We start from the raw sequence: 18,858 nt of genomic DNA on the forward strand, positions 1-18,858 counted from the left end.
GCTAGAATTAACTGCCCACCCCAGATCCCAACTAAAACAGAGACAAGTAGAGGAGCTCCAAGGAGTTGAGGACGCACAGGTAACGGGCGCGGTTGGCCAGCAGAATCTGACATTTTAAATCGCCCTGCCCATCAGGGCCTCTGCTGCCTTTGACGGGCGGGCGAGTCAGAGGTAGGGGAGAGCTGGCTGGGCTTTGCCAGGCAGCGCGGGACGACGCCCCAGTCGCGGCCTTCACAGCGCTGAACTCCAGGAGCCCACTTGCCCAACTGCGCCAACGCCCCCGGCGCCCCCGGCGCATCCCGCAGTCGGCCGGCAGGTGTGCGTGGTGCGCGCGCACGCAGTGCGTGCTGGGTGCGGGTCCCGCGAGCCGAGAGGCAGCTGGGCGCCTGGCGGAGGGTGGCTGGCTGGGTGAGTGTCGCCCTCCTCGCCTCCCCGCCTCCTCTCCTCGCGCCTGCCGGGGATGCTCGCGCGCGGCGCCCCCTTGCCTGTAGGCTCGCGGCCCCGGGGGGCGGCGTGTGTGAGTAGCTGGGAGGGGGCCGCGAGGCGCTGCGTGGAGAGCTCGCCCGGGTTTGTCCGCCGCCGTCACCTGACTCGTCAGAGCAGCTACAGCTGAGGTGGGGGCGGGGATGGAGACGCAGCGCGGAGGGCTGGAGAGACACGGCGGCGGGCGGGTGCGGCTGGCTCCTGGGGCCACGGGCGGCGGGCGCAGGGACCGCGGAGCTGAGGGCGGGGGCCGGGCCAGGGCCGGAGGCGGCGCGCAGCGGACACCGGGTCCGCTCGCGGCCGCTCACACCCACCCGACGCGACTTCCCTCGGCGGCCTGGGCTCCGCTCATCCTGCGGCTGGCGGCGCCGCTCCTGGGGCGGGGTGAGTACCGCCGCCCAGGCTCGGCCCCCTCCCCGTGCTTGGGCCGCCCGGGGATCCGGAGAGGATAATCCTAGGGCGCGGAGAAGGGCAGCGGCCGTGTGACAGCTCCGCGGCGCGCTGAAGGGCGGGCGGGGGGCTGGGCTGTCAGCCCGTCTCTGCTCCGCTGTCAGGAAGGGCGAGGCGCTGCGAGACTCCGGCGCCTCCGCGGAGTCCTGGGGCGGCCCCTGCGGCGGCGATTTGGGGGCGAAGGGAGGGGGTCCGGGCGGAGGGCCTCGGCGGGTCTTTGGAGACCGCGGCGAGGAAGGAAGGGGAGGCGGGCGCGTAATATGGCGCAATACTAGGATAATCTCTGCCGCGACCGAGGGAGGACGAGCCGGTTGCTGCAGCAGCGCGAGGAGGAGGAGGGAGACGGCCAGGGCTTGGGTATACGATCCATTCTCTGAAGCCTGCGGGCTGCTAGGAGGAGACGCTGCGGCTGGCAGGCGAGAGGTGGGCACACGGCGGGCGCGGCGCCCAGGGCATAACCCCGACGCACGCGGGAGCTGGGCTGGCACCCGAGATAGCTTGCAGGGGAAGTGCTGATGGACGGGGGGGGCGCGGAAGGGTGAGGCGGGCAGCATCTGGGGGGAGGGGAGTGGGGGGGGTCGGTCGGGGACATTGTCACGATGCTGGCACCGGACTCGCACTAGTCTCGCTCAAGACTCCTAAACCGCGTCGTTCGAGCGGAGCTTAGCGCGGTGCTGCCTCCGGGAAGGTGGTACCAGGGCGGGGACGGAGAAGAGAGCCGCCCTGCGGCTGGAGGAGGCAAGGCCTGGGTGCTCGGAGGGTCTGGTCTGCGGCTTAAAGCAGGACCATCTCCCCCTTTTTCCCGCAGAAGAGAAGGCGGTAGACGCGACCGGAGAAGATGTCGGGCCAAACGCTCACGGATCGGATCGCCGCCGCTCAGTACAGCGTGACAGGCTCCGCTGTAGCCAGAGCGGTGTGCAAAGCCACCACTCATGAAGTGATGGGCCCCAAGAAGAAGCACCTGGACTGTAAGCATCTCTTTATATAAGTGGGACATGCGCATGGCCGAGGCGCCGTGGATACGGGCGACGCGGCCTGGGCGCTCGGTCGATAATGCTGCAGCCTTCCGACCTACCAGCGGGGCTGCCCCTGAGCTCGAAATCTCCCACCGTAGAGGTGTCGCCTTGGGTCGGCCCTGAAACCTTGACTTTGAGCCATTTTTTTCTCCTGTTGACCTCCAAGGTTTTGCTGGAGGAAAAAAACGATTATATAGATAGATAGATAGATAGATAGATTAATAATTTAAGATACCAAGAAATTGTAAATTCAGGGTTAGGCGCTTTTCACCTCTTTTCCTCCTTCCTTTCTCCACCCTTCCCCTTTTCCAGTCCACGTTCGAGGAAATGAGGGGTTACACAGTGGTAACAACAGTAACCCCAAAAATGGATTCATGGAAGGTCAAATTTATCACCCTAGTTGTTTCCTAAATACATTTTGGGTAGTTTTAAAAGTGTCATCTTTTTCGGTGCTGCTGCTGAGATTTGGTGCCTGAGTGTGTGTTGTATGTCACCACACCAAACTGAAACAAATTCAAGCTCTTCAATGAGGAAATTGCACATCATAGATAATGGAGATTTCATTTTACCCATCCCGGCACACTCCTTTGTCCCATTCTTGGGAACTGCTGGGCAGAATGACCATGCAGTGGACACAAAATGGATGTGCTTTCCCAGCCTTAGAGATGGTGCAATTTTAGATGAAAACATTCAACTTATAATTTTTTTTAAAGTATTGGGTTTTTTGATGGGTTTTTTAAAGTATTGGGTTTTTTAATCTAGTTTGGAATCTATATATTTCTGAAGTAAATATTTCATTTTATTAACAGTAAATGTTTAGTTATTGAAGGGCAAATGGGGACACTTAGAAAAAGGCTTTCACCTGCTTTGAGTAGTGAGGCTCCTTATAAGTAAGGCTACATCAGAATATATTCTGTAGTTGCTGTTCAGTCTTTTGGGACCTGCTTAGAATCTGTCCTGCTATTGTGTTCGTTGGTAAAGGTCAGTGCTGGCATGAAAGACACAGGCAGGTCAAGCCATACCCATTTCCCACCTGGCTTCCTTTGCCCATTTTCTGGTTTTCTTATGCTTGAGGCCTTCCCCAGTGTCTGCCTTGTGCAGCTGAGAAAATGGCACCACTGTTAGAATTGACTCTGGTCCTGTTACCTGTTTAAGCAAAGCTTGATGAAGCTGACAGCTGGATATCGTAAGGGTTCTCCGGCCTTGCGAACCTGTTGTCTCATAAAATTGAATAATTTTGCTACCAGAAGCTTGCCTGAGGGGGAAACACCATTACTCTTTTCCTGAGGGAATTTTCAACAAAATGTGTTGATTATGGTATCGTGTGTTATACATGCAGTACAGGGTGAGAGAGGTGGCCAGGGACCCTAACAGAAGTGGAAATTATAAATTCATGACCAGCTCGTTTTGCTGCAGCGTGCTGAATCGTTTAGCCATCTTTGATCAGTTTCCCCAACTCTGGGAGGATGATTCATGTTTTAAAGATAGGTGTAGGTGTAGCAAATCCTCATAATAAAAAAGCTATAGGTTATGGATTTGCTCAATGATTTGAAAATGATAGATCGATACATTGATACATTTCAGAGAACACTTACAGGTATTTCATTAAACGTGATTCACATAAAGACTGACTTTTCCATATCTAGATAGTCACCTTAATCTTTAGATCTTGAAAAGTCTTTTATAAATTTTCCAGGTGGGGGGTTTTTCAGTCTCTCCAGCATATGTTAGTAAGTGAAGTGATTCTGAAGATGTGGAACACAGCAGGAAGATTTAAGGAAAGCCGTGGAAGCAGGAACTCGTATTGAGTTAAGAACATGGACAATCATAAGAGCTAAACATTTATCGAGCAGTTACTATATGCTGGGCACTGAGCTTTACATTATTAATTTATCATCACTTAAAAGTTTCGGGGAAGGTAATTAACTTTCATACCTTTTAACCCCTGCACTTAACTGCCATCTGTGGTTTATTTAGTAATATTCTCTATTGGGGGGGTGGGGAAGGGAACCAAATGAGCCTGAATGGTCTAATCTTCAAAATACCCATCCTGTTTGCATGGCTTTGTGTGAAATTGAGCATCACAGCCCCACACACTTATTGTAATTTCTATGATATGCGTGCAGAAATGTTAATTCTGTCATTTAAAAAATGAGCAAAAGCCAAGCACTGAGGAGTATTGGTCTTTCTTTTTAACATTTTACTTTTCCAATAAGACATAAAATAAATTATCTTCACTTAAAGCCAACCTTAGGGTAGAATTTGGAAAGATAGGTATCAAGTTACTGATATGTCCTATTTTAAGAAAACATGATATGGAAAGTCTGAACATATAAATAGTGTTGTATGTATATGTACTGCAAGAGGGGATCTTTGCACAGAATTCTTTGTAATGTTCCTTTAAATAACAGTAGACTACCTTATAATTTATTCACAGGTGTTCCAATAACACACCAGTTTTAAAAGTGAGTTACACCAGTTATTAAAACATGCAAACATATAACTAAGTTTCACTATAGGCACTGAAATAATCTTAAGTTTATTTAGTTTTGAAAATATTAAATACTAGTTAGGAGGAAAAGAGTGCAAAATGTAGAGTTGGGGATTTGAAACCAAAAAAGTTTTTTTTTTAATTTCTCTTGTAAGTTTATTTTCAATATTCATAACAAAGAGCTTCCTGTTTTTTAGCTGGTATATAGGTCTTTTTTTTTTTTTTACATCTTTATTGGAGTATAATTACTTCACAATGGTGTGTTAGTTTCTGCTGTATAACAAAGTGAGTCAGCTATACATATACATATATCCCCATTTCTTCTCCGTCTTGCGTCTCCCTCCCACCCTCCCTATCCCACCCCTCTAGGGGGTCACAAAATACCAAGCTTATCTCCCTGTGCTGCTTCCCACTAACTATCTAGTTTACATTTGGTAGTGTATATATGTCCATGCCACTCTCTCACTTTGTCCCAACTAACCCTTCCCCCTCCCTGTGTCCTCAAGTCCATTCTCTACATCTGTGTCTTTATTTCTGTCCTGCCCCTAGGTTCATCAGAACCATTTTTTTTAGATTCCATATATATGTGTTAGCATATGGTATTTGTTTTTCTCTTTCTGACTTACTTCACTCTGTATGGCAGACTCTAGGTCCATCCACCTCACTACAAATAACTCAATTTTGTTTCTCTTTATGGCTGAGTAATATTCCATCATATATATGTGCTACATCTTCTTTATCCATTCATCTGTCGATGGACACTTAGGTTGCTTCCATGTCCTGGCTGTTGTAAATAGTGCTGCAGTGAACATTTTGGTACATGACTCTTTTTGAATTATGGTTTTCTCAGGATATATGCCCAGTAGTGGGATTGCTGGGTCATATGATAGCTCTATTTTTACTTTTTTAAGGAACCTCCATACTGTTCTCCATAGTGGCTGTATCAATTTACATTCCCACCAAGAGTGCAAGAGAGTTCTCTTTTCTCCACACCCTCTCCAGCATTTATTGTTTGTAGATTTTTTGATGATGGCCATTCTGACTGATCTGAGGTGATACCTCATTGTAGTTTTGATTTGCATTTCTCTAATGATTAGTGATGTTGAACATCCTTTCATGTGTTTGCTGGCAGTCTGTATATCTTCTTTGGAGAAATGTCTATTTAGGTCTTCTGCCCATCTTTGGATTGGGTTGTTTGTTTTTTTGATACTGACCTGCATGAGCTGCTTGTATATTTTGGGGATTAATCCTTTGTCAGTTGCTTCGTTTGCAAATATTTTCTCCCATTCTGAGGGTTGTCTTTTCATCTTGTTTATGGTTTCCTTTGCTGTGCACATGAAACCAAAAAAGTTTTAATTAGTTTGATTTGTATATAACTTTGTAGTTTGGAGATCATATTAGAAGGTTGTAAGAATAGAGTTTATGGCTCTGTGATTTTCTTTTTTTTTAAGACACTGGGTTAATTGAATGGGCTCAGAATCTTTATGAAATGTGTACTTAATATTATTTAAAGTACTGGTTTAGAAGATAATTTTTTTCTCCTTGGGTTGATAGGCCACAAAAATTATTGTTAACTATGGTAATTTATAAAATGATGCTTAATGATATATGATTTATACATTTGAAGAAATGATTTGTTAACATCTGGAGGCAGAATTACATGTAGTAAGAAGGTAGAGAGAGAAGCAAACTCTAGACATATATTCTCATATATTTTGTCCTTCTTTTCACTCATAGTATGTTTCTTGGAGGAAAAAAATGTATTCAGAAAAGCTTGACCATAATCAGCAGTTATAGATGAAAGTTAAGGGTTATGATTAACCTTAATAATTTAAATAAGGATTATATATTTTAAGGTACTTTTGGATTATGTAAAACTTTTATTCTATACTATCATAAGATTGCCCTTTGCACATGAAAATTAAACACCTAACCAATGTTAGTTTAACATTAGTTTTTCTGGATCCATCTGTACATCCTCACTTCCTTTCCCTTTAACATTGTGTACCTATTTGATAGCACATGGAACATCCAGACTTGTCAAGCATTCACCTTCTTGATTGCGTTACATTACAAAATGTAAACTATTTTACATTTCCACTGTTTTTCCTTTTCTGTTGTGTAGTTGATGGCCTAAGGGAGAGCCCAAGTCAAATAATAAAGTAACAGGATCCAGTAGGGCACCCTGTGCTTTCCCAAGTGCTGCGTCAAGGTTAAAGAACAACAACAAAATGGAGTTGGCCCAGAGAAACACCTGCAGGGAGAATTTGGGAAGTTTTACAGCCCTTGTATAAGATTCATTTTGGTTAATTGCTCTTATGAACAGTTTCTGTGTATGCTATACTTTTAAAATACCCTATTTAAGATTGTCAAAATTCCAAACTTAGACATTACTCTCAACATCAAACCAAACCTTATGAAAAGCCAAATTGCTTATCAGTAATCCTACTTTTTTCCATTCTAAACCTCTTGTGAGTTTTTAATAATGAGCTTATCCTACATAATAAGCAAGTAATTCAAGTTCTGAATCTTATGTTTGAGAGATATTGGCATTTTATAAATGATTCTTTTCCTCCCAAATTAAGAAAAAATAAGATTGTATTTCTTTTTTTTTAAAATCAGACTATCTTTATTAGATACCTTTTTTTTTAATACATTTATTTATTTTTGGCTGCGTTGGGTCTTCATTGATGCTTGCGGGCTTCCTCTAGTTGCAGCAGGTGGGGGCTACTCTTCATTGCGGTGCGCGGGCTTCTCATTGCGGTGGCTTCTCTTGTTGCGGGGCATGGACTCTAGGCGTGCCAGCCTTCAGTAGTTGTGGCACGTGGGCTTCAGTAGTTGTGGTTTGCAGGCTCTAGATGCACAAGCTCAGTAGTTGTGGCGCACGGGCTTAGTTGCTCCATGGCATGTGGGATCTTCCTGGACCAGGGCTTGAAACCGTGTCCCCTGCATCGGCAGGTGGATTCCTGACCACTGCGCCACCAGGGAAGTCCAAGATTGTATTTCTTATAAGAACATCTGGTAAAGGGAATGGGAGATACAAGACTATGTTTTGATTCGAGACAAATATTGGCAAATGACCACAAAATTCCTACTGCTTTTACTTTATTTATAAAATATCTGCTAATAAGAAATTTTGTGAGTAAACATAGAATGAAAATTTAAACCTAAAAATGTATTTGCTTTACATAAGCTTCTTTAGGATACAGTATATAAAATATATTTCAATTTATAGAAGTACTATTTGCACACTGATTCAGTTGATACCATATCTATCTTTGTGATAACTTATAGAGCTTTCTGTAATGCTAGTATCAAAAATGTAAGCTTAGTTTATTGAGTAAAATTAAGTTGGAACAGTGTATAAAAGTTTACTGAACACTAGGGTAACTTTCAATATGAGAAGTGTACTAACTTGCTGTAAATATATTTTACTTTGATTCCAGTTCTCATTTAACCATTTGTTATTGTCTAAAGAAACCCTCTAATTTTCTATACCGAGGCATACTCTGTTCCTCCTCCTTGATTTCACCGGAAGCCTCAGCCCATGTGGAGATGGTTTAGAACAGTCTGTGTTATTTTTTAGGTAGTCAAGAAGAGATGAGGGAAATAGACTTCTGAAAAACATTCAAGCTGAGTATCCTTTATACCTTAAATCTGAAGGGGTCCAATCTGTGTGGTCCTGTGACATTCTCAGGTGACGTTCAGCATCCCAGGAGGGGAGAAGAGAGATCTTGTGAAGTTTAGGGGTTAGCAGGATTAGGAAAAGAACAGTGGCAAGGAGTCTTAGGTACATCTTTGGGTCACTTTAGATTTTTTTTTCCCGTTTGAGATCAGTGTGGTTAGCGGGTACTTTCTTAGCAGCAGTATAAAATTGGTAACTCAAATCAATTTTTTAAGAAGTTACTCTAGTGATTTAAAAGACTGTAAACATGGAAAAAGATGTAAAACTATGGACGTAGTAGGTAAATTCATATCTTAATTGCAATGTTAGCTTGATGCATTTTAGATTAAAATCTGTATTTTTCGTACATTGCCATATTAGTTTTTGACATTTAACAAATGGCTCCTGAAGTCTTATTTGAAATTTAATCTGTGCACTTAGTTGCCATGGATCTTTCCCTTCGTTTTTCACAAGTAAATATCCTTTAAATATCTTACCTCTTCTCTTCAAATTGATTGATCCTGGGATAGGGTGTTCTTTGGAGCTTATCTTGGTTTCAGTAACTTGGTAAAGAAGGTCAGGAGTGGCATATAACCCTGTTCCCTGAGGGCCGAGGATGCTTGAGTTGTATTTTAGGTGACTCAACTCCTGAGCCAGCAACTCCTGAGAGAACCTTCAATACAATCTTAGTGCAGTTAAATAATTTGAAAAGCCACATTTCTTGCCATTAAAAATATTTATTCATCAGTTTCACTTTGTAAAATTCCTTTCTCTTTACAAAGGAATATATTGTTTGCTTGTAAGGGACATGTTGACTATCTGTTTTTCCTTAGGTGTTTATGTAACATGGAAGTTTATCTTTTGTTCCTCACAAAGGGGAGAATAGTTGAATGGCATACTCATTGTCAATTGCATGGTGACCTATAAGTGCAAAATGATGGTGTCTTCCTTGGAGCAGTTGGGTGAAAGCACAAACCAGAGCGAGAATTGTATCCTGAAGCCCACAGCCCTTCTCTAGCTGTTTTCCTGCTCTCTGTTCATTTGTCCTAAGCGTGTGAGGATCCCCCGTCCCCCCTCCCTGCCCTCCCATGTGTACGTAAGGTTTCTCTATTATGCATCTTTAAGAAGGGTCTAGTGTCTTCTAAAAGATTTTGTGATGTGCCATTCCTGGCTACCCAGGAGAGAGAAGCTAGATCTTTGCTTTCTGTGGTTTTGCTTTATGGCCTGATCATTTGATTATTCTCCTAGGGTTAGCACTTTTATTTTAAGCTATAACTCTCCTCCTTTCTGCATCAGTTATTCTCTCTGTCATCCGTATCTTTAACCTCTCTCTCTAGCTCTCTTACGAAATTTTCGAGTATCTCCATTGAAAACAAACAAACAAAACCTCCTACACACACAGCTCTCCTTGGACTCTATGACCTCTTCTAGCAACCAACCTGTCATCCTTTGCTTTTCTTTCACAGCCATGCTTCTTGAAACAGACACTCACGATTCCAAAGAAAACGAGCATAGCTCTAAGCTTACTTTGGATATTCTGTGTCTTTGGCTTAATTCATGCGTGAAATATTAGAAGCTTTGTGAGGTGCCAGGTATTGCCCACCCAGTTGCCCAGGCCACTGACCTGAGGGTTTTCCCTCCTCTCTCAAATTCAGTGAGTGATCAATTCTTTTAAAACTCTCTGACGTCTCCTTCTTTAGCTGTCTTCTGCCTGGTTTTGATCAGTAATAAACCTTATCTGTAAAATGATTAGTAATAGTACCTACCTCATATCTGTTGAGGAGTACGAGAGAGAGAGTACAGGTAAGAGACCCAGCCCAGAGCTTGACACACACACCTGCAATGAACATCAGTTATTACTACCACTACTGTAGTTAACCATTACTAGTACAGTTGCTGTTTTTGCCATGACTAGTACCATTACTGCTACTCCCACCACCATAACAACTGATGCATGATCCTTACTAATTTGCCCTTACTGTGCTTGTTTTTCGTCTCCTTTCAATTGCTTCAGGTTTTACTTTAATTCTGACTTTCCCCTTCTTTAGTTTGGAAGCTATATATACTATTTCTTTTTTTTTTTTAACAAGAATATCTTTATTGAATCACATTTTAAATTTATAATTCTAGACATTATAGTTTTATGAATAAATAATATTTGTATTGCATTTATAGGAAATGTTCAGAAAGTGCTCATTACTTTGAATTTGTTCCCAGTGATTTTTGTAGCTCTCTAGAAATGTACTACCATAAATGTATTATCGTAAATCAGATTCTAGCTTTAGAAGAGAATGTGTTATCTTTAATCATGGAGACCATATCCTATATTATATTTATCATTATTAGCAATACAGCTAGGTAGGACGTTACCTGGATTACAGTATATTTAAAAGACTTGTTTTACTTTTATTTCTTTTTTTTTATTTTGATTTTTTTTTACATCTTTATTGGCGTATAATTGCTTTATAGTGGTGTGTTAGTTTCTGCTTTATAACAAAGTGAATCAGTTATACATATACATATGTTCCCATATCTGTCCCCTCTTGCGTCTCCCTCCCACCCTCCCTATCCCACCGCTCTAGGCGGTCACAAAGCACCGAGCTGATCTCCCTGTGCTATGCGGCTGCTATTTCAGTTCTTTTAGTGTTTGCCCTTCAAAATTTAGTATGCATTCTTAAAGTCTCAAGTCGATCAGTATCTCTTTTTTTTCCTACCAAAGAAAAGAAATTTAGAAACTTTTTTTTTTGCCATGAAGTGTGTTTTATTGTCATTAATCATACAAACAATTTTCTATAATATCCCAGAGCAAACCAGAGAATTTGGCAGTCCTATAGAGGATCCCCTCAGAGACCCACAGGCCGGTGGCATCGGCACAGAGTGCCCGGGTTCACAGTGCAGCTTGTTGCTCGTGTCCATCTTGCAGGTGGCTCTTCCTCCACATCATGACTAGGGTCTCCAAGATGATGGAGGCGGAGAATCCTCCAGGTTCTTAGAAAATCTCACTTGACTTGCTGGGTGTTCTTCTCCTGCGTCTCCATCTTCTTCAGCTTGGCCTTATCAAAGCTCACGATTTCTCTCATGTCCAGCTTGTCTGCCATTTTCTTAAAACAATCTTAGAAGTTCCACTCCAAGCCTGTGGTCCCGGTGCACCCACTTGCGTCACTGCAACAAGAGACGAAATTTAGACATTTTTAATTCCAGTCATCCACTTTTTACTTATATGCTATTATTGTCCAGGGATTTAGTCCACCATTGTTTTAACCCCCAAAGCCAGACATTATTACTTCATACAGACAGTGTTCATTTAGCTGAATCCACCTTTCCTTCTTTGTTCACCATTCCTTGATCATGCCTAGGATTTCCTTGAACTATATCTTTTTGAAGCTCTTTCAGTGAGGCTGTTTAGTAGTAAACTCTGTTTTTGTCTAAAAAAAAATCTTTATTTTACCCACATTGCTGAAGGGTAGTTTATCTGGGTATACAATTTTAGATTGAGTTATTTTCTCTTTAAAGATTATATTTGGCTTCCATTGTTGCTCTTAAGAAGTCATCTATTAGACTACCAGCCTTTAGGTAATCTCTGTTTTTGTGGTTGCTTTTAAAATCTTGTGTCTTCTCTATCTATACTGTATGTGTGTTTAGACGTACTTTTTATTTACCCTATTTGGAGCTTTATGAGTTTCCAGAATTTGAGAATTCATGTCTCTCATTAGTTCTGGAAAATTCTCCATCTTTGATTGTTGCCTATACCCATTCTCTTCCTTCTCTCCTTCACACATGATTATGTATATGCTGGACCTTCTCATTACACCCTTATATCTATAAATATACCTTTCATAGTTTCTAACACTTTCTTTACTGTTTGGCATGCTTTGTTTTTCAGATATCTTCCAGTTCATTAATTCTTTCTTTAGCTGTATCTTGTCTGCTTTTACTCATTCTTAGTTTCTAATTTCATTCATTTATATTTTTCATTTTTGGAGTTTTTCAAAATTGCCCTGTTTGGGGATAACATATTACTTCCTGCTCACATTTTTGAGTTCCTCTTTTATTTCTTTACCATTTTGAACACAACTCATTTTATATTCTGTATGTCATAGATCTATTACATGAAGCTCTGTTTCTGCTGTTTTTGCCTAACCGTCAGTCATCGTTTATTTCTTCATGTGTCTTATAATTTTGGACTATGAGATCACGTTGGCTAGGACTTCATCTTTGGGAATCCTGGAAAGCCTAGGATCACCTAGAGAGGATTTGTGTTTGCTTCTGCAAGGTCCCACAAGTGCTACCATCCTGGGAGCACCTTAAGTTGATTTGTGCTCTTGGAGCTTCCCATCTAGTGCAAGACCAGGTCCATAATCCTTATCCATAATTGGAAAATCCAGAAAGCTCAGAAGAATGAAATTCTTTTTGTAAATCATCTGGTGGCAAAACTTGATCAGATATAGCTGTTGTACTACCTACCATGAAGGTTCATATATTGAGCTACAGAAATGTCATATTATGGTGTGTTGTCCACATTATACTAGGTTACTTAGTATATGGTATATGCACCACATTACTTTTGTAAAATCTGGGAAATCCTAAATTCTGAAACATGTATCGCTCTAAGGGTCTTGGATGGAGGAATGTGAGTCTGTAATATAAATTTGAATCACAGACTCCAAGGAGGTGAAAAGCTATGTTTACAAAATGCCCCAGAGATTTTTTCCCCGACATCTACTAAGAACCTAGGTTGAGGGAATAGTTTTCTTTTGGTCTTCCCTTTGCTTGAAGGTGTTCTTTGTTGATTTTTTTCCTCCTAATTTTAGTAAGGGAGTAACTCTCTGAGGATCCCAGCTCTATAAGGAGGTCTTAGTTCCAATCAGCCATCTTGCTTAGTCCCAACTGCCTTGTCTTCTATTCCCCACAGGGTTGTTAAAATCTAAGCCTCTGGCTGCTCAGACTAACACATGGCCTCAGGGCAGCCTTCTCTTAAGTATCAGTTTACCATGTGGTTTTCTGCATCTTCTTTCATTTCTGGCCCTGGGGATTGCTTTTATTTCCTCATGAGTACAGCCAAATGGGTAGAAGATGCCTGTAATGTTTATCTAAATTATCAGGTGTTTTTTTTCCTTGATAGTCCACCTGTATGCTAGAAATGGATCTAGCCTGTTTTTCCCATCCTCTGTCCTCCCACCCCCTTTACACACATCCCAGAGCAGCTCTGACATTCATCGGCTTCACTATACTGTGCATTATTTTGGGGCCTTTGTACACGCTGCTTCTATGTTTTAATATATATTTTAAAATCTCATGTCTGAAACCTGGCTTCACTCATTCCTTTTCAGTAGGTCGATGGCACCCAGTGCTTCTGTCCCTGTCATCTCACTCATGGAGCTGTGGTGGGTTTGGCGGCTCCCTCTGACCTGCAGTTTTGTGAGGCTGCCTTATCTCTAACACCAAACACAGCATGGTAGCAGGTTTAGGTAAACATTTGCTGAGTGTTTTTTTATTACACCTTTACTAAATTTTAGGCCCTTTTTTTCTTACTATTTAAAGATTCTATTTAAAGATTTTACTCTTTTATTTAAAGATTTTACTTTTGCTTACTAATCTTTCAGAAGGGCATGGACTTAAATGGATCCATTTTCTCTCAAGTTTATGAAAACAATAGAAGTATGATATTGAAGGAAAACAAACAAAAGAAACATTAAACTGTTTAATGTACATAGTTAATGTGCATTTCCTGACCGGCTCTTGACACTTGCATTCTTTTGACATGACAAAAATTTAATTTGGGGAAAATTATAGCCTTGATATGGAGAGTTTTTTGGATTTAAAGTATATGTACTTCTCTTGGTGCCTATCACTAATGATGAGATAGGAGATGATTGGGTATTAATATCAGAGAAAATTCTTCACCAGCGTCTTGTGTGCGCAGATGCATTTGCTTTGGGTTTTTTAGAGCTGGATACAGTTGGGTAGCATTGTTCTTCAATAGCCCCTTTATAATTTATAACTGCCTACATTATGAATGGTAAGGGTATTATGGAAGAAAAGCATTATTTCAAAAGTAGCTACATGTTGTTAATTTTCACTGAAATGATATCATTCACCAGGTGTATAGTGATATGATATTACCATTAACAACTTGAGGGTTTTAGAAAAACAGTGAGGAGAGGAGACAAGCTTAACCTAAAGCTTTGGATTCTCTTGCCTTTGTAAAAAGAACAGTGAATATCAACATATTTCATTTAGCTTTTAATGATCTGTTTGGAGAAATTATAAATTACTTTTAGTATTGAGGCTTTTAGTAGCTTATTAAGCACAATCCCATCATTTGTTCATTTAACAAATATTTGGGTGTTTACTAAATGCCAGGAATTATTCCAGGAGGCAGGGGTACTATGGTGAACAAGATACATACAGCTCTTGGCATCAGAGAGCTTGCAACTTACTAGTGTTGACAGAAAATGCAAACACTAATTACTGGTGGTTCTGAAAGTTTTAACAGGGGGAGGTGAAGACATCCATGGGAATGCATTGAAGAGGAACTGATATTTAAGCCCAGCCTTGAAGAACGATCATGACTTAACCTGAGTGAGGGGTGGACAAGGGCTGCCGCACAGTGTTATCTTGGAAGAGGCTTAGAGCAAGCGAGGTACGTTTTAGGAACTGAAAGAAGTTAAGGGCTGCTGGAAGACTGAGGTTAAGAAGGCTAAGAATGCTGTGAGAGGAAACCTGAGTTGTGGGCAGTGGCAGATATGGAGGGCCTTCTAGGCTACAGAGCATATTAGAAGTTGTCCAACTTTTTCATTTTTATAGATGAGGAAGCTGAGTCCCAAAGAGGCAAGAATCACACATTCTATATGTGTTCATACTGAATATTTCTTGGGACTTCCCTGGCGGTCCAGTGGTTAGGACTGTGCACTTCCACTGCAGGGGGCATGGGTTCGATCCCTGGTCAGGGAACTAAGATCCCACATGCCATGCAGCACGGCCAAAAAATAAAAAAAATACTGAATACTTCTTAGCTGTCTGCCTTCGGCAGGTGCACTAATGGGTCATTGCTTTGTTCACCTAGTTCTGATGGCTGTGCCTATATGGCATATAACATTCTCCATGTGGGGTCATGTGGGAAATGTAAAATATATATAAATATTAAGTAGACACACACATGCACGCACACTTTAATAGTGTTGAATTCAAATTCACCATAAATGTACACGTAACCCTGGGCACTTCTGACACAGGGACAACCATGCAGCTGTCCCTGGTAAGTGTTGCAGGCCTCATCCTGCCAGCCTGAACCTTTCTTACCGTTCTCCTCTCCTTGTCTTTTGCTTGGTTCTTGGGTCCTGGTGCTGGCACGAGAGAATGCTCTCTTTGCCATTGGTGACAGTGAAGACTTTGAAGATTACAGATGCGTAATTTAGTTGAAAGTCTTCTAAAACTATGTATTGAAACAAACTTTAAGGCCATTTGGTTTGGTCTTATTGTGGTGACATAATTTGTAACATTCCTTAACTATCACCACTGAAATAATAGAATTTTGCAAATCAGGCTTCCTAACTATTAAAACTACAAAACAAAATACCAAAAAGAATCCCCCCTCAAAACACCGTACATGTTAAGTATATCTAAGTACGTTCATGCCATACTTCACTGGGTTGGTCTGTTAGCCTGTTAACACCAAAGAAAAACACAACAGTTACTAAAATTTAGGTTAAGAAAATATCCAAGTGAAGAATGTTACCTTTCCCCTATTCTTTCCAAAGCCAGTTGCTTTCATATCGCTATCTTTTGTAATTTTTTCCTCAAGGTAAATATTAAAAAGATATAAGAAAATATCCTATTGGTTCTTCCTTAATAGAATTTTTTAAAACTTTCTATAATCTCACTAACAACTTGATTAACATCAAATTGTACAGCTTACAAACCATCATCTAGCTAAACACTTGAGTTAGACGGTGGCTTAATGAAGTTTTGTTATTTTTGTCTCCCCATTACAACAGAGTTGCAGTGTGTTCGTGTTTTTCTGGTCTCTTCATTAAATATTTTAACATTTAAGATTCTGGTTTTGGCTCCCCTTGAATGAGCATGAGTGTACTCATGGCACTTTCCATGGAAGACTGATTTGAGCCTTGCTAATGGACAGGCTGCACCAAATTTTTTTTTTTTTTTTTTCGGTGTGCGGGCCTCTCACTGTTGCGGCCTCTCCCGTTGCGGAGCACAGGCTCCGGACACGCAGGCTCAGCGGCCATGGCTCACGGGCCCAGCCGCTCCGCGGCATGTGGGATCTTCCCGGACCGGAGCACAAACCCGTGTCCCCTGCATCGGCAGGCAGACTCTCAACCACTGCAACACCAGGGAAGCCCCTGCACCAAATATTTTTCACACTTGAATCTCCTTTTTGCTTTGTGGTTCTCTAGTTGTTCATTTTTTCCCACAAGAGTTCTCATCATGGTTCCAAAGGAGTCACTTAATTTTTAGTTATGAAAAAATTATTGCATTTTTTGAAGAACAGTGTGTTGCACTAACATTACTATGTCAAGGGTCTGTTCTGTATGTGTATGTATATATATCGGTAGAATAGAGATTTGACTTTGGTCCTTCTTGTGGATTGTACTAATCATTTCATGCGGTAATGCTGTGAATTCAGCAAGAAATGCTTCTTCAGTTGAGTTCAGCATTACTTTCTCAGGTGGAAAAAGAAGAGTATGAATTGGGCACTGAGTTGGTGGGAGAATAAACTGGTACAAACTTTTGGGAGGGCAGATTGGCAGTACTAGTCAAAACTCTTGAAAACAACAATTTGACTGTTATAAATTGGTCTCAGATAAATAATTGGAAAAATAGAGAAAAGTATGCATTTAAGGGTATTTGTTGCAGCAATGCATACAGGAATACAAAATAATACTCCTAAATACTTGATTAAAAAAGGATGGTGTGTGCCAACAATAAGATACTAGGCAACCTTGAAAAATGAGTTTGTTAAAGTATATTTGACATGGAAGGACAGTTTATGAGATATGATTCAGTTTTCATTTTTTTAGAAAGTATGTATATGCCCATAGTACTTAGTTTGGTAGAATGTATGCCAAAACGTTGTCTGTGCATGGAAAGATTTTTACTTTCTGCTTCATACCCATATTCATCCTGACTGTTTTGAATGTGAGTCACAAGAATATAGATCAAACTTATTTTGGCAAACAGCTTCACCAAAAGAAAGGGACTCTCTTCCTAGAGCTAAAGTTTTACAAAATCTTAGGGAAGAACTTTTTTTAACATCTTCATTGGAGTATAATTGCTTTACAATGTTGTGTCAGTTTCTGCTGTATACCAAAGTGAATAAGCTATATGTATACATATAACCCCATATCCCCTCCCTCTTGCGTCTCCCTCCCATCCTCCCTATCCCACCCCTCTAGGTTGTCACAAAGCACCAAGCTCATCTCCTTAGGGAAGAACTTTGATTTGCTTTGCTCAGGTCCTTGTTGACCTGTGAGAGTATGTGGCATGGTACTAATGATTACCGGTCCAACCAGAACTACTTAGTTGGGAACCCCAAGAGCTAGTGGCTTGATACAAGTTTTATTTCTTGCTTGCCTCACAATTTGCTACAGATTAGTTCATTCCATCTAGGTGATTTCATCACCTAGGGTTTCAGAGTCCTCCACTGGATTCTATGCATCTGTGTGGTTGGAAGAAGGAAGACAGAAAGGGGAGTATTGCAGGGGAAGATTGAGGGCCAGGCCTAGACATCATTTCTGTGTATTTTCCATTGACAAGAATTCAGTGGCCTCACCAAAATGTAGGAGAAGATAGGAAATGAAGTCTAGCTATGAGTCCAGGTGTAGAAGGAAATGAGATGTGAACACACAATTGTTGACTCCACCGTGCCTGTGGAAGAAGAAATTGGATTATGGCTTGTCGCCTATATCTTAAAAACACTTATTTTATGCCACTGAGATCTCCAGCGATTTGACTCCTATAGTAATGTCATTCATATCTAGCAATAAGCTAGTTGCTGTTAATTTTTTTTCAGTGAGGCCAGATCATTCTGGAAATGGATGACTAATGGCTGGTCAGGAGACTCTCGGCATATTCCTCCCTCCTTGGCAGACATTGCAGATTGATGCTGGCACTCTTCGAAGCATTGATTCAGCCTCAAAATGCCGTACATATACAATGTTTTGGATTTCTACTGCCAATCATAGTTGACATTTAAGATGAAACAGATTTGCTATTACTTGTCTAGGTAATTTATCTATGTTAGATACTGAGGCATACTACTCTCTGGATTTATCTAGATGCCCAGAATTGACATTCAGCTTGGCTGGTTCGTAGCCCGGGATTCATCTGCCAGTGATCTTGTCTTTAAAAGCTAGTAATAGAGTGATTTGTGTGGTTAGGCCATGGGGAGAAGTTCTTCCTGGCTCCATTTAACAGCAAAAAGCTATTGTTCTTGATTTTATATTTTGTGTAACAGAGACAGTTATAGCTTTTGTGAGGTAAGGAAAGGATGTTTTGAATTTTTGCATAAAATCTAAACTTTCTCTAGGTAGGCATCAAGTCTGATATTAACCAGTGGCCTTAAAATATAAGTTATGCAAAGCATATTAGAATTTTAGTACGGAAGAATTGTCTTTGAGCTGCTGCTTAGGTACCTACATGGATATGGTTTCTTTTTTAATGTAAGTTGATTCTTGATTCACTTGTTTGATGTATAATGTATTAGCAGTCTATCTTTTCCTGGAAGATTTAAGTGA

The 18,858-nt window shown here is 41.3% G+C and overlaps 1 protein-coding gene across 44 annotated transcripts in view; it reads left to right on the forward strand.

Moving 5' to 3' along the window:
• Positions 1-308: 308 nt before the first annotated feature.
• The window catches only part of SNAP91 (synaptosome associated protein 91), a 155,376-nt gene continuing 136,826 nt past the window's right edge, over positions 309-18,858 (forward strand). For 16 of the 44 annotated variants that reach the window (XM_032651408.1, XM_032651416.1, XM_032651425.1 and 13 more), the window contains exons 1-2: positions 639-867; positions 1,742-1,901. In XM_032651408.1, the coding sequence (XP_032507299.1) occupies positions 1,772-1,901 (130 nt within the window). In that variant the 5' untranslated portion in view covers positions 639-867; positions 1,742-1,771. Of the gene's footprint in view, positions 1,472-1,741; positions 1,902-18,858 lie in introns of all 44 variants that reach the window. The other 28 variants (XR_004352548.1, XM_032651409.1, XM_032651417.1 and 25 more) reach the window with 12 other exon arrangements.

This window comes from Phocoena sinus, chromosome 12, assembly GCF_008692025.1.
Source record: "Phocoena sinus isolate mPhoSin1 chromosome 12, mPhoSin1.pri, whole genome shotgun sequence".
In the NCBI taxonomy this organism is placed as follows: domain Eukaryota; kingdom Metazoa; phylum Chordata; class Mammalia; order Artiodactyla; family Phocoenidae; genus Phocoena; species Phocoena sinus.